We start from the raw sequence: 16817 nt of genomic DNA on the forward strand, positions 1-16817 counted from the left end.
AGGGTCTCACCTCGAAAATATAACTCTAGTCCTCCCATGATAGGGGTTCCACAATCTTCTCTCTTAAGGCATGCTAACTCATCCACTGTAGAAGGTCATGAAACTTATCCGACGGTGTACCACCAAGACATTTTAGTCTTTTAGTTTGGGTTAAGCAAGCTCCGATAGAAAAAACTCTTCAAGACGTTCTAAAGTAATCAGTTATATATAGTTCCATTTTTGATAATTTATATGATGTGACGTTATTCGTACAATCAGAAGTCATAATATTCTTGTAGTAAAAAATCTTATGATTGTCAAGGTATGGCTTACATATTTAGGTCACCTTTGCTTACCCTGTTCAATTGACATTGAATCTATGCAAGTAACAGTTGTGCGCTTGTTGTCCAAAAGGAAGGAACTGCACTTCTTGCATCCCACCTCTAGTCTAGAGAACACAAATAAATATGAAAATTCAGGTATTAGTAAGTCAATGCACTTCTCTAATCATGAAAGTTGTTAATGGTTCTTATCAGAAATGACAGGATGAATTTGGAACTAGCACGGAATATGCGTGAAATAAGTGAAAGTAGGATTCACAAGCAAATAAGTGAAATAAGTTGCTACGTAAAATAACAAATTCTGATAAGTAGCAAAAAAGTTATTTGCATATGAAAACTGTAATTGAAAAAGAGAAAAAGAAGCAAAAGCGATGAATAAGTCACTTGTTACCTCTTATAAGCTATTTTCTCTCTGTTTCAGCAAAGCAAGCATGCTGCTAACATGGATGCATAGACAGAAAAAGCAGACTTCTGTAATAGAAGCAGTCACTGAAAATTATGTATATAACCAATACAAGAACTTCTACCACAATAAAATACAAGATTCCTACTAAAATGGAATTATATTTTGTGCTCAGGTCTGTTTCTTTATTGTTCTAAGTTTCAACAATTTGAGGAGCTTTATAAAAGTATTAAGCTAAAATATCACAACGAAAATTAGTGTAATAATTTCCTCATTTTTTTTTCTCATCATTGTAGTTAGAAGTTAGAGAAAAATTAGATAAGAAAAGACACCATACCTCTCTCTACAGTTACTAGTATACATTCCCTTAAATCTTCCTGAGAAGATTTTCAAATTAGTGACTTGATTATTTGACTAATATTGTCTCAAGCCATCCCAATGTATATGACTAATCCACTTTGCAATTTTCTTAGATGGGCGTAAAAACAGTAATCATGCAAGCATCAACCCCATACAATATTATAATGAAAAGTTCTTCACCAAACAACTTTTAGCAACATCCCAACCAAGTAGTACAATTAATACACGTGAACAAATTTCTAACAATAGTAGGATTAGCTAAGCTTAAAGTTTACAGGAGCAATTGTTTTGATAAGTAACTTAGCTTAAAGCTTTTAAGAGAAACTAGTTTCTCGGTACGTGCATTGCACGTATACGCCGAATCATGTAGTATGTGAATTTATAAAGTACAGTTAATATTATTCAAATTATTTGAACAAATATTTATACATGAAATAATAAAATACGAATTTGTGTGAATGGTCGATACAGATCACCTTATGGTAACATATTAGTCACCGTCAAGATGATTGCATGTTGTTGGAACCTACAAAGATGAACAATTAAAGTTTATTTAGATACCTATAATTTTTTGCTTATTTTGATTTTATGACGTACAAACATCTAATGAATCACATCTCGTCAAATATTTCTTTGAAGAAGCATTCTTGATTTATATTCTTTTCATTAGTTGTGGTTGCTCTATCATTACAATGTTGGTTATGTGAGGAAACATATTATAGTAGATACAATCCAACATTGGTGATTGACTACTTCAGTTGCCATTTTGACTACACTTGAGATGGTTTGTTGACAAAATAAAATAAAATAATAATAATGATGATGATGGATCACATTACGTACCTTCTATTATGATTAACATTTTTGTTTGATATAGACAATAATTTAAAATAATTTTAAAAGATTTAAGATTTTTTGCTAAAAAGCAAATATTACCAATTTTATGATTGAGTCATCCAAGTCCTATTAATAGAGCACAAAGTAAATTTACATTAGATGCAATATTTAATTTGTAAGAAAAAGTTGTCATTTTGACTACACTTGAGATGGTTTGTTGACAAAATTAAATTAAATAAAATAATAATAATAATAATAATAATAATAATAATATATTACATTACGTGCCTTCTATTACGATTAGCATTTTTGTTTGATATAGACAATAATTTAAAATAATTTTAAAAGCTTTAAGATTTTTTGCTAAAAAGCAAATATTACCAATTTTATGATTGAGTAATCCAAGTCCTATTAATAGAGCACAAAGTAAATTTACATTAGATGCAATATTTAATTTGTAAGAAAAAGAACAACAATTTTAAAATAAAAAATTGTTCCAACAACGCTTTGCGTACAAACGTTTAACTTAAACCAAACAATATAATTTCTGAATGTGGCACAGTAATTAAACAAATGAAACATGAACTCAATGCTAATGTCTTCGTAAAAGTAAATGTATGGAACACAACCGATTTGATCAGCAATTTAATATTTAATTAAAAATTGAGCCTAATTAATAGAATAACTAATTTGAAAATATTTTATTTAATAATTAATTAAAATATCTTATTTTGGGATACATAGCATCATCTTTCTTTTCTTTTGATGTCAAAAGTATTATTCATTATCTCCATTATACTTCAGAAAATAATAATAATAATAATAATAATAATAATAATAATAATAATAATAATAATAGCACGTTTGGTTTTACATTTAACCGGTCTATTATAGCCATAATAACATTCTTTTTTAAAGATAACAACTTTGGTACATGTTATATGCAATGTTTTAGTTCTGGACATGCAAGCACTTGTTATTTTTCATTTAATTTGTTCTAGCTGTATTTATTATTGCTGAAAGACATACATGAAGAACTATAAAATATCTTTAATAAGATATTATTTCATAATCTTTAATATACTTCCTCTGTTTCAATTTAAGTGAACCTATTTGACTCGGCACAGAATTTGAGGAAAAAAATAAAACTTTTGAAGTTGTTGTGTAAAATGCCACATATATTTTGTTTGGCTATAAATCCTTACATAAAAGTAAATTGTTTTCAACTATGAAAAAGATCATTCTTTTTTACACGGATTAAAAAGAAAATAAGTTCACATAAATTGAAACAGAGCGAGTATATTTCTTACTAAAGGTATGCAGGGATTTCATTTCAATACCCATCTAATATTTCTTTCAAATTTTCTTATAGTCAATTGCTATTATCATAATTTAAAAATTCTAAACACAAAAGAAATATCAAGAGATTAAAATAAGTAACATGAATACTAATTGAATTAGATAATAAAAAAAATACATAAACTAAGAATCATACTAAAACTGACAGGTTCAAAGAGCGAAAACGCTTGTAGCCACCGATGAAGTTGCAACAATTAAATACACAAAGAAAAAAAAGTGTTTGTAAGTGTGTTAAAAAATAGCGTAGTATTAAAAATAAGAGCAAGAATTGTGATTACTTTTTGTCGCGTTTTAGCCGAAAATTTCTGAGATAAATATGAAAAGGTGTTTTCAAGGCTTTTTAATGTTTCTGGCTTTTCAAATAAGAAAAAGTAACTGTTCGAAATATCGGTAACTAATATTTAGAATAGATGAGCATGTAAATGTGAATTGAGAAGACAACAATCTTATAATTGTTCATAACTTAGCAGTTACCATGTATATAGAACCATATTAATGACAACCAAAAAAAAAAAAAAAGGCAGATTGTTAGAAAATGTATTGTGACGTCATTTGCTAATATCTAAAGACAACCGAACATTAAAAGTAGTAACTAATGAGAAGGGTTGCATCCTTTCGGATAAATTTTTTATTTATTTATTCTTTATAAAGTAAATTATTTAGAGGGTTATTTAGATAATTTAACTTTTTGACTTAAGAAAGGGTATTTTATACTGAATAAAAGGATCAAATTAGTTGGCTTGATTGAAACAAGGTTGAAGGAACACAATATGCTTAGTAGGCTGAATAGCATAGCACCAGGATGGAAAATACTGGCTAACTATCAACAGGCAATTAATGGAAGAATATGGTTTATGTGGGATCCAAATTGGTTTGATGTTAGCCTTAGTCATGCAACTGCTCAGCAGATCCACTGTACTGTGAGAGACAAATCATCTGATGAACAACTTGTCATTACTGTTGTATATGGGTTCAACACTGGAGACTTGAGGAAAACTCTGTGGCAGGACATGAATATAGTAGCTCAAGGGTCACTCAACCATGGATTATTGGGGGTGATTTTAATGCTGTATTGCACATGAATGACAGACTATTTGGTAACCCTGTAACTCTGCAAGAAATTCATGATTTCTCTGAGTGCATCCAACATATTGATGTCCATGAACTTCCTTGGCAAGGTGAGTATTATACATGGTCCAACAAGCAACAGGGATCACAGAGAATAACTAGCAGAATTGATATAATCTTTGGCACCTATGAATGGATGCTCAAATGGGGACAAGTCTCTACACTTTATGATCTTCCTTTTATCTCAGACCATGCCCCCATGATGATAAAACTGCAGCAGCAACAAAGACCAAAATACATCCCATTTAAGTTTTTCAATATATGGGTTGACCATGAGAACTTTCTCCAAATTGTGAGTGACAACTGGCAGGTGGACAAAGCTACTAATAGAATGCAAAATGTATGGCTTAAACTAAAAGTACTGCAGCCTGCTCTGAGACTGCTCAACACTCAGGAATTCAAATTCATAAGGCAGAAAATAGACCAAACTAAAGAAGAACTGGTAGTCCTGCAAGAAGAACTGGCTAAGCAAGCTGATGCTAATTTGATCCAACAAGAAAAAAAAGCCTTACTTAATTTGGAGAAGTGGTCCTTGATAGAAGGGAGTGCACTAAAACAAAAATCTAAGGTCAAATGGGTGAAGTTGGGTGACTCAAATAACAAATATTTTTCTGCTGTTTGTAAAGAAAGAAACCACAGGAACCAAATCCTAGAAATCACATCTCTAGCTGGTACTAAACTACATGACCCAGAGACTATCAAAGAAGAATTTGTTATGTTCTATAAGGGGTTGAGGGGATCCTCAGTTTCCATGCTTCCAGCAGTTTGTAAAACCACTATGAGGAAAGGTCCCAGACTTTCTCAGCAACAAAGAATGGCACTATGTGCAGAGGTGACAAAAGAGGATATCTATGATGCCTTAAAGGCCATAGGAGATGACAAAGCTCCAGGTATTGATAGCTATAATGCATTTTTCTATAAAAAAATAAATCATGGAGCATTATAAAGAAGGATATCATAGCTGGAGTCCAAGAGTTTTTTACCACCAGCTCACTATATGGTCCTGTTAATTGCACTATTGTTTCCTTGGCGCCTAAGACTAAAAACCCAGTAAATGTTAAGGAATTTAAGCCGATTGCATACTGTTCAGTCCTTTACAAGATCATTTCCAAGATTCTAGCTAATAGGCTCCATAATGTCATTGGTACTGTGATTTGTGAGGCCTAAGCTTGGTTTATCCCAGGAAGGAACATCTCTGACAATATTATTTTGGCTCATGAGTTAGTTAAAGGCTATAGTAGGAAGCATATCTCAGCTAGATGTATGATCAAAATTGATCTACAAAAAGCGTATGATTCAGTGGAGTGGATATATTTAGAACAAGTGATGACAAAATTAGGATTTCCTCATGTGTTTACTACTTGGGTTCTAGATTGTGTCAAATTTGTAAGCTACTCTATTATTGTTAATGGGGAACGCACAACAGCCTTTCCAGTAGCTAAAGGGCTCAGGCAAGGTGACCCCATACCACCATTTCTCTTTGCCATAGCTATGGAATTCCTAAGTAGAAGCTTGAATAGTCTGAAAACTATCAAATCCATTAAATTCCATCCCCAATGTGGCAAACTGGGTGTCACTCACCTATGCTTTGCAGATGATCTGCTAATGTTCTCTAAAGGTGATCTGAATTCTATACTGGCAATGCAACAGTGCTTCCTGAATTTCTCTGCTGCTTCAGGGCTTCAAGAAAACCTTGGTAAGAGCTCAATTTATTTTGGGGGTGTGTCCCAAGATATTAGATCTCAAATTCTACAACAGTTGGGGTTTTCTTTGGGGGAGCTTCCTTTTAAATATCTGGGTATCCCACTATCCTCCAAGAAACTAACTATCATGCAATGGTACCCCCTCATAGAAAGAATCACTACTAAAATTTCAACTTGGACAACAAAGAAGCTATCCTATGCAGGCAGGGTCCAGTTAGTTCAGTCTGTCCTGTTTAGGGTGCAAGCTTATTGGTCACAATTGTTTATGATCCCTGCCAAGGTATTGAAACTGATTGATGGTTACTGCAGAAGTTATATATGGTCAGGAGAAGGAGTGATTACTAAAAAGGCTTTAGTAGCTTGGGAGAACATGCGTTGTCCTAAGTCTGCAGGAGGATTGAATTTAATACATTTACAAAAATAGAACCAAGCTGCTATTACTAAGCTATGTTGGGATCTTGCACACAAAGAAGACAAATTATGGGTCAAATGGATCCATGCTTATTACATTAAAGATCAACAGTTGAGTGTGTGTCCAATACCTCAAATTGCTAGTTGGATGACTAGGAAAATTGTGGCAGCTAGAGGTGTTATAGAGCAACAGAATACACCTCCTTCTCCTGGCAAATGAATGATCAAGCATTTCTACCTTCAGTTGCTAGGAGATTTACCAAGACCATCATGGAAATGCTTAATGTTTGGCAATCCAGCAAGACCAAAACCTTGCTTCACCATATGGCTTTGTATGCATCAGAGGCTGCTAACAGCTGATAGATTGATAAAATGGGGACTTGAGGCTACTATAACTTGTGTCATGTGTCAACAAGAAAATGAGACCAAGTTGGTTACTTGTGTCATGTGTCAACAAGAAAATGAGACCAAGTTGGTTTACTTGAGACCAAGTTGATAACTTGGCCACCAAGTAGATATCTTGCCCACAAAGTTAATTTGGCCACAAATTATTATGACTTGGCCAACAAGTATTTTTGATATTATATATAGGAGTTCGTATGTATTGTAAAGCACAGAAAGAAGCATTATTAGAAACAATAATAGTACTTCAGTTACCCTTCTCCCTCTTTGTAACTTTTTCCATGTAATTTTAGTTTAGTCTTTATTATACAACAAAAAAAGAAATTTAAGTTTCTCTTCCCAACTAATTCGTGAAACAAAACATATCTAGCCATTGAGAATTCTATGCGTTGGAAAGTTTCAATATTAAAATCAAAGTGGTCGTCTAAGAATTGACATGGATCATTTCTCGAGGAACTTGAATACATCCTTCTGTCCATTTTACTTATCATGTTTTTTCTTTTTGCATGTGTCACGCCGCAACTAGGGGAACATGCGGGCACCTACCATATCTCACCTCGGCATGCGAACCCATCCCTTATTCACAACCAAACAATAAATAAAATAAATCTAATCACCTAGAATTACATAATAATAAGTCTAACATAGATAGGTAAATATAATAAGTGCGGAAGACACATCGAATCCCAAAAATCTGGTCTGAATAGTACAAGAGCCACTACATAATGTCTAGGGATATTGATAAGTTGGTATTTTACTATATTTTTGCTATGTTTGCTTGAGAAAATAGTGCATTTAATATCGTTTACATCTATTTTACAGGTTTTATGTGATTTAGAAGTGATCGGAAGAAACCAAGTGAAAATTAACTCAAAAAGAGGCCAAATGGGACAGTTTTGCAAAACTGTCCAAACTGGACAGTTTTGCAAAAACGGGCCAGATCTGCAAAAACGGGCAGAATTGCAAATCTGAAAAATGGGGAATAAAATAGAGGCTTAGGGCAGAAAACATTTATCTTTGGCATAACACAAAAATTGGAGGCTAGGGTTTCATCACCAACACCTTGGAAGAGAAGATTTGGAGGCACCCAATGAGAAATTCTTTACCCATTTCTTCATCTCTTGCTATTTATTGAATATTTATGTGTGTAATATTTCATTTCAATACTTGAATCTCGTTTATGGAAATATTCTTGATTAAAGTTTGGATTGAATCTCTTGTTTTGCTTATGTGTTGAATGATTTTATTCCTAATGAAGTGAGTTATTGTTTCTTTAATTAATCTCATTTTGAATGATTCTTAAGGGAGTAGCTAACCCTAAGACTTGCCTATTTATTTCGGTTTAAACTTGGAAGAGGCAAACTCGGAATTGGGAAAGATTAATTAACAAGAATTTGGGGCGTTAACCCTCATCTAATGGAAATCGACCTAGGGATAGGCGACACCACTTGTAGCCATATTCGGGTGTTCTTAATGCTCCTAATTGCTTTAGGGATATTCAATTAGGTAGTCTAGTTAGTCTTCGGAAGAAGCTAATTTAGAGTCATTATCCGAGGCTAAGTAATAAAATTCACCATTATTTGTAAATCATGAAATACATTGGATCGTTACTTGAGCGTAGCTTCCCTTGTATCCATGCTTGTGGCCATTGATCATTTTACTTGCTTTCTAGGTTAGTTTACATTTTTGCATTAGTTATAATTTTCTCTCAAACAAAACCAAAATATTATCCATCGTTTGGCTTTAGCTATTATTGGTGAAAATTCCTACTTTTCCTAATCGCCTACATATTGTTCTCTGTGGGATTCGACCCCGACTCATAGTTGGGTAAATTATATTTGCATACGACCGTGCCCATTCTAATTAATAGGGTGGATTTGGACGTTATCAGATATGCAAGTCTCAAATATCCATAAATATTGTCTATAAATACAGGAATAGATAGAGCCATCCGGGCAGCGAATCCATCCAAGTGCTCACCCTGGAATGCTAGCCAGACGGCCTCGGGACTCAGTCATGAAGCGCAAAAGTCGATCCGGTTACAAACTCTGCACTCAGCAAGAATGCAACAAGGTAGAATCAGTACAACAACACATATCGAGTAGGCATCATAGGCCGACAACAGTTAGAAAAACATATATATAAGAAAGAGACTGAAAAAGTAGGCATGCTCACAATCAAATAAAACTCAACACAGTCCAAATATCGAATCTAGTACCAAATCACAAAGTCTAGTATATCACCTCAAATTCCACTATAAGTCCGAAACACAATCTCAAGAACCCCTATCAAGTACACGTATCACCAAAGATCAACCAACAAGTTCAATACAATGCCGTAGGTAAATATGAGATGAATGCAATGATACACACACGCTTCGGGCCGAATCTAGTCGCCTTGACAGTCATGACCCATGAGGGACCACTAAGTCCATGTACCTGCTGTAGTGCACAACCAGATATAATAGTCAATGTTGCGGAACGTGCAACCTGATCCCAGTCAGTGTTGCGGTAGGTACAACCCGATCCAAGTAAGTGTTGCGATGCGCAACTCGATCCCAATATATGTATAAATGAGTGAATGCATGATAACAATGCCAATAAGAATATATGAATCAATGGTGCCAGACATGGACACATATCTCAATCACCATACCAATATCATAACCTTTCTTTCCTTCCCAACAACCTCAATCATGAAAAATATACTTTCCGACACATAAGTAATCACTAAGCATCTGTCACGACCCAGCCCCGTGGGCCGCGACTGGTGCCCTACTTGGGCACCCAAACGGACAAACATACCAAATCGTCATATAATAGCTTAGGTCAATTTTCAAATTCATCATTATAAACAGATCTGAAAATCATTATCATCTGAAGCGGTCACGTGTACAGAGATATCATATCAGAACAAAAAGGGGCGGCGGAATACACATCGCCGAATATATACACACATATACGAACATACAGGCCATTTAGGCCGCATCAAAATCTAATAGATTGGCGGAATGTACATCGCCGGGCACAAATATCACACGCTGCCTCAAATTGTATCAAACTGTCTCAGACACATTTCAAACACAACCATATATATACATATATATCAGAAGCCGACAAGGCTATCAAATGGCACAACGGCCCAAAACATATACAAATGCGCGCCGACAAGGCGGCCATGACGAGTGGGATCATACAAACACACCTGTACAGAAGTAGGCACAACCCACATATACGTCTACAGACATCTAAACAGACCAACCGAATCATATGGCGGGACAGGGCCCCGCCGTACCCCTGAACAAATACATACATATGTAGTGAACGAAGATATATACCAAAATGTAGGCTCCGGAATAAGAGGAGCACTCTAAATAGAAAAAAAGGGTGTCCTAAACTGGTGGATCACCAAACTGTGCGTCTGTACCTGCGGGCATGAAACGCAGCCCCCCCGAAGAAAGGGGGTCAGTACGAAATATGTACTGAGTATGCAAAGCAGAAGATACAGAAAACACACCTGAGGCATAAACGAAATAGAAGTACAGAACATAAGTGCAAACCCAAAATATCAAAATGTTTACTCTCAAAATATAAGTCATGCATAGGGCACAGAGAATATGCTCGCCCGCCCGTCGATGGCGCCATAACACAGCATAACACTAGAAGGTTTCAAATCTCCGTATCCCCGTCACACATCATCACAACATATCATAAGCCATATCACAGCATAACTCCATAAACGGAACCCGGCCCTATGGCGAGGTCTCGGGAACCGTAACACAGCATACTGCCGAATATATCATAGTGCGCACGATCACAAAACCGGCCAGGGAACCGGCGAACGATATCATAATAATGGGCACGAGCAGAGTAGTGTGGAAACTAATGCAATTTACATATCAAAACATTTATGAAACTGGACATAATCATATGACAACCCGTTAGGCAAACTAGTCCGGACAACTGATCAATACGGAGTTTATCTCACAAAAGTACTTCTGAAATCGTATTCATAGTTCAAAATGTAAATCAGAATATCATAGAGTAATCAAACATTATTCTTTAATAGCTAAAGTCATAAGCAAAAGTCTCTTTTCGATATCGAACAAAGTTAAGTCAATTAGGGCAACGAAGGAGACTCGGGGCTAGAGGGCTCACCTCGGTCCAAGTCGAGGCGGCGTACAAATTTTACAGACATTTGACCTTATGGAATCAACCATGAAAGCTTAGGGGTGATTCAATCATGTTTACAAAAGTTATGAATGTTCGAACGTTTCTTTTCAACAAAGCATAAGTTTCTAATTCAATTTCACTGAATAGAATAGTGCTAAAAGTAAACTCGGATTTCTATGAATAGAATGATCCCCGAGGTTCAAACTCAAACCTAGTACATCTAGGACATGCCAAGAGAAGAAAAGGGATAGCTTTACATACCTCTCTTGCGCCTTACGCTCGTCCAAACTCAATCCCCGTTTCGTCCAAAATCTACAATTGGTCATAGTTGCCAAATATGAGTTTCACGCTTTTAGAATTTCAAGTCTTAAATCCATATTTGTCTACCGAAATTTCGGCAGCATTTCCCTTATAAATTCCACATCCCCGAGAGTCATCTCGACCCAAAATATCAACAACAACAACACAACAATACCAACAACCACAACCAAACACATTCTAACACAACTAGTCTTCTTTTCTACATAATGCAACCCTTCCATTCCAACTCCACAATTCCAAACTAATATCAACACTTTCCATATTCATTAACTAGTTCAAGATTATTCAAACATATTTCAATAATATTCTAATCAATACCCAAGGATATAAACAATTCTGCCAATTCCATATTCTATCCGAAACTTCAACGAATGCAACAACACCACCAACTCGCCTTGTTTCCTTTCAAATTCATGAACAACAACCGTAATTCACATCTAGAATCTTACTTCCACAATTACATAAAAATCATATAAAAATCACATAACTTCCCATAATAATATACAACCATTTTCAATACCAACTTAGCTCGTTAAACCTTTATTTACGTCATAAATGCCATGACGGCACAACTAACATATCAAACAAAGTTAATTCATTTCCATTTCAACTTCCATATACCACACGACCAACATCTATATTTCCAACTTCAACCAAATTCATTCAACTTTTATTTCCAATATAAATTTCACCATAACCACAACTAGAATACAACATAAAATTCAACTCATCATATTCATACAACATCACACACACACGGCTACATGCCTACACACACACCCACTTTGCAAACTTCCATAATTTCTACTCATTTCCACATACTACAACACAAACAAACCTTCATAACATAAGAAAAAGGAATTGATTCTTACCTTTTTCTACAATCTTCTCCACTTGAACAAGTTGTCAACTTGATGAAACAAGCTCTCTATCTTCCAAAACAACTACACCAAGTTGTAAAGGACCCTTGAATTAGTGGAAATACCACAAGAAAATAATTTTTGGAGGAAGATTTTAAGGAGCTAGAATTTCATGGTCATGGCCGAAAGCCATGTTTCTTGCCCTTCATCTTTTGTTTTGTTCTTGCTTTCTAAATTTCTCTTGAAGCTTCTAAGGGTTATGACCCCTTATATTTAATAATCACATGACAATTTCCATGGGCTTGGGCCATGTAGCATGGCCGGCCAAGCCCCTTGAATTGGGCCTCATTTTCTCTTAATTTAACTAATCTTTTTTTTAGCCCAACTAGTGATGGATCACACTTGGTAATTCACGGAACTAATTCCCAAAATTCCAATTTTGCCCTTGGCCTTCCTCGGTATTTCCGCAACAATATTTCTCCTAAATATCACACACATATGTTAGATAAAACAAAAACATAGCCTTATTTCCTACAAGGCAAGATTATTCCAACTTTTCCAATTGCGCAAAAACCCGGGATATAACAACATCAGCTCTAGAATCAATCACGTTGCGATAAGCCAACAACTCACAAATAAGCAACAACTCAATAGAACACAATAAGGTGACAAATTGTAATCAACCACAATACCAACCTAAGTATTCCTTCCCAACTTTATACACGAAGGTTTACATGCTTTCTCCAATAATCACTAACTATACATATGATCTGCTAACCGAAGTCTAATAAAAACGGTAAGCCGTAACCTACCTGGAAAGACGAACAGGAGCTACGAACCGTCACACCTTGGCCTTGCCATTTTATAGCGCCTCCAAGTGCTCAAAGTCTATTCATAATCGAATTCTATATTAAAAACCACGAATAACGACACCCATACTGCTATACTTTTAGTTAAGTCAAATTCTAACACAAGGAATTTGGGAAAACGGGCCCACGAGGGTAAAATGAGAAATTAACAAATGGAACATGTAATTCAAGCTCTAAGTGATTAAATCCACTAATCAATTTCTAAAACAACTCAAGATTAAGCCTAATTCGGATTTAAAGTAAAACCCCCTAATTTGGGTATGAACCCTAATTCTTCAATCCTCAATTTAACTACTAATAATGGAAGAAATAAGCTTAACATCAAGGAATTCATCAAATTCTATGGTTATACTAGTCAATTTCACCATTAATTTCCATTTCAGAAGTCTAAACCCATTTCAAGAAATTTATCACAAGACTCATCTTCTCTATTTTGATTCTACTGATTCTAATCATGGATTAGGATTCTCGGAAGGTAAATGATGAAGTCTAGGGTCATAGATCTTACCTCAAAGAAGATTTAGTCCACAAGTTGATCAATTCTCCCAAAGAGTGCTTATAAAGTGACGAAAAGAAGTGATAGGGTTTAAAGGTTTTAACTTGAGAAAAAGAGAAAATTCTGCTCGAGATCGATTGCAGCGGTGTCATGGGCCAACTGCTGCGCATGCGCTATGGTGCACAAGGGACAGTTACAGCGGCCCACTTACAAATCCCAAAACCGTTGTAGCGGCAACCCTACCCCAACTGCGAGCCGGTACAACGGCTGGTTGACCCCTATGGCGGCTTGCCACAATTATAGTATGACTGCTATAGCCGTCAGCCCCTCACTACCGCAGGGCCATTGTGGCGGTTCTGGTGCCATTGCGGCGGAAACCAGACACCAGAATGCTACTGGTTTATGACAATCTCTAACCCAAAATCCAACTATCACCCGAGGCCCTACAAATACAAAACAAACATGCAAACACATATAAAAACGCGCTACAAACTCACTCGTGGCCTCAGATTTCCCAACGGAGGTCTATTTAACAAAGTCAACCCCTAATGGCCTAAACTTAAATTTCCAACCCAAGTTCTAAAATGCTCCCAATTGCATTGGGAACCGAACCAAACAAACTACCAAGTCATAAATGATCATCCGGACCTCTCGAAATAGAAGAAATTCTGAAAAAGGGTTGTTTACCCAATAGTCAACTTTGGGTCAAAAGAACTCCACTTTAAGGCTCAAATCCTACAAAAGTCACTCCAAAACTCTCCCGATGACCTCGGGAAAAGGTCAACAGGGATAAAAGTGTCATTAGCACTATAACAACCAATCGGGTTGATACATTAGATACCAATTAAACAATCACTCGTCCTGGAGCGACAAGAAGTAGAAATGGGGGGAAAATACCTGAATCAGCAAACAACTGGGATATCTCTCGCGCATATTGGACTCGGTCTCCCAAGTAGCCTCCTCAACAGGACGATGCTTCTATTGAACCTTGACCGATCAATCTCTTTCGACCAACTTTCTAACCTGCCTATCCAAAATAGCTATAGGCTCCTCCTCATAACACAGAATCCCAGCTAACTATATTAGAACCATCAGAATGATACTTCTTGAGCATAGACACATGGAAAATCGGATGAGCACCTAACAGGCCTGGTGGAAAAGTCAACTCATAAGCAATATCGCCAACTCGACGGAGAACCTCGAATAGGCCAAGGTACCTCAGGCTCAACTTGCCCCTCTTTCCAAATCGCATAACACCCTTCATGAGTGGGATCTTCATAAGCACCTGCTCACCCACCATAAACTCTAAGTCCCGAACCTTCCGGTCCGCATACATCTTCTGTCGACTCTAGGCTGCTAGAAGCCTGTCCTGAATAAACTTCACCCTGTCCACGAAATCTCTCAACAAATCTGGGACCCACGGGTGAACCTCAAAAGCATCAAACCACCCAGTAGGAGAATGGCACCTCCTACTATACAAAACCTCAAACAACGCCATAACAATACTCAAATGGTAGCTATTGTTGTACGCAAACTCCGCTAAGGGCAAAAATTGGTCCCAGTGACACCAAAATCAATGAAGCATGCTCTCAACATATCCTGGATCACTTGGAGATGAAAAGCTGTATTAAGGTCCAACTGAGTACCAAACTCTACATGAAAATCCCTTTAGAAATTAGAACTAAAATAGGGACCACGATCCGAAATAATAGAAATAGGGACCCCATGCAATTATACAATCTCACGAATGTAAATCTTGGCTAAATTCTCCACAGTATAAGTGTCCTGAACTGGAATGAAATGAGCGGACTTAGTCAACCGATCAACAATAACCCAAACTAAATCAAACTTGCCCAGGGTCTTCGGAAGACCCACAACAAAATCCATAGCAATCCTCTCCCACTTCCACTAGGGAACGGGCATCCTCTGAAGCACACCACCAGGTCTCTAGAGCTCATACTTGACTTGCTAATAATTCCCACACTTAGCCACAAAATATGCAATATCTCTCTTTGTCCTCACCCATCAGTAGTACTGCCTCAGATCTCGATACATTTTCATAACACCAAGATGAATGGAATATTTGGAGCTACGAGACTCCTCCAAAATCAAATGAATCAAATCACTAACACAAGGAATGCACACGTATCCCTTGATCCTCAGAATACCCTCACTATGAAGCATGGCCTCCTTGGCCTTACCTCTCAGAACCTTATCATGAATCTTACACAACTGGGCATTCTTAAATTGTTGGGCCCTAATCAACTCCAAAAGGGGACAACCTCGCCTCAACACAAGCTAAGACTTTGCCCGGAACTGAGATATGAAGGCGCACAAAACTGTTAGCTGGAGTCTGAACCTCCATGGCTAAAGAAACGCTCTGAGGCAACCAATCGGGCTAAACTACCCATACTCACTGCCTTGCGACTCAGGGCATCAACTACAACATTGGCTTTCCTCGGATGATAGAGAATGGTGATCTCATAATATTTCAGAAACTCCATCTACCTACGCTGTCTGGAATTTAGATCTTTCTGACTGAACACGTGCTAAAGGCTATGGTGATCGGTGAACACTTCACAATGGACTCTGTACAGGTAGTGCCTCAAAATCTTCAAGGCGAAGACTACTGCTAATAACTCCAGATCATGGGTAGGGTAGTTCTTCTCGTGGATCTTCAAATGGCAGGAACACGGGATGCATCACAACACACTGAGAAATCCTTACCCTCCACGGGTAATGCCAGATACGGGGCTGAAGTCAAAAGAGTCTTGAGCTGTGTAAAGCTCTCTTCACAAGCATCAGACCACTAAAACGGAACCGCCTTCTAAGTTAATCTAGTCAACGAAGAAGCAATGGAAGTGAAACCCTTCATAAATTGACAGTAATAGCTGGCTAACCTTATGAAGCTACGAATCTCAATCACAGTAGTGGGCCTCGCCCAATCTCTAACATCTTCAATCTTCTTTGGATCAACCATGATCCCATCCTTAGACACAATATGGCTCAAGAATACCACAGACTCAAGCTAGAACTCACACTTCTAAAACTTGGCATAAAGCTCTTTCTCCTTCAATAACCCAAGGACAATCCTCAAATGACGCTCATTCTCCTCCCTACTCTTCTAATACACCAAGATATCATCGATAAATACAATGACAAAGGAATCAAGATAT

General features: G+C 36.8%; 1 protein-coding gene across 1 annotated transcript; it reads left to right on the top strand.

The window, feature by feature from the left end:
- Positions 1–4049: 4049 nt before the first annotated feature.
- LOC132601264 (uncharacterized) lies at positions 4050–6741 on the top strand. Its single transcript, XM_060314363.1, has 4 exons — positions 4050–4309; positions 4369–5297; positions 5591–6390; positions 6535–6741. The coding sequence occupies exons 1-4, from the start codon at positions 4050–4052 to the stop codon at positions 6739–6741; spliced, it is 2196 nt and encodes a 731-aa protein (XP_060170346.1).
- Positions 6742–16817: the final 10076 nt, after the last annotated feature.

The sequence above is a fragment of the Lycium barbarum genome, chromosome 7 (assembly GCF_019175385.1).
Source record: "Lycium barbarum isolate Lr01 chromosome 7, ASM1917538v2, whole genome shotgun sequence".
NCBI lineage: Eukaryota > Viridiplantae > Streptophyta > Magnoliopsida > Solanales > Solanaceae > Lycium > Lycium barbarum.

Excerpts from the sequence above, each read along its gene's own strand:
- LOC132601264 (XM_060314363.1), top strand. The coding sequence starts at position 4,050 with ATGCTTAGTAGGCTGAATAGCATAGCACCAGGATGGAAAATACTGGCT. Across the intron at positions 4,310-4,368 it reads ATGAATATAGTAGCTCAAGG|ACTATTTGGTAACCCTGTAA; the intron begins GTCACTCAACCA and ends CATGAATGACAG. Across the intron at positions 6,391-6,534 it reads TGTTTATGATCCCTGCCAAG|AACCAAGCTGCTATTACTAA; the intron begins GTATTGAAACTG and ends TTACAAAAATAG.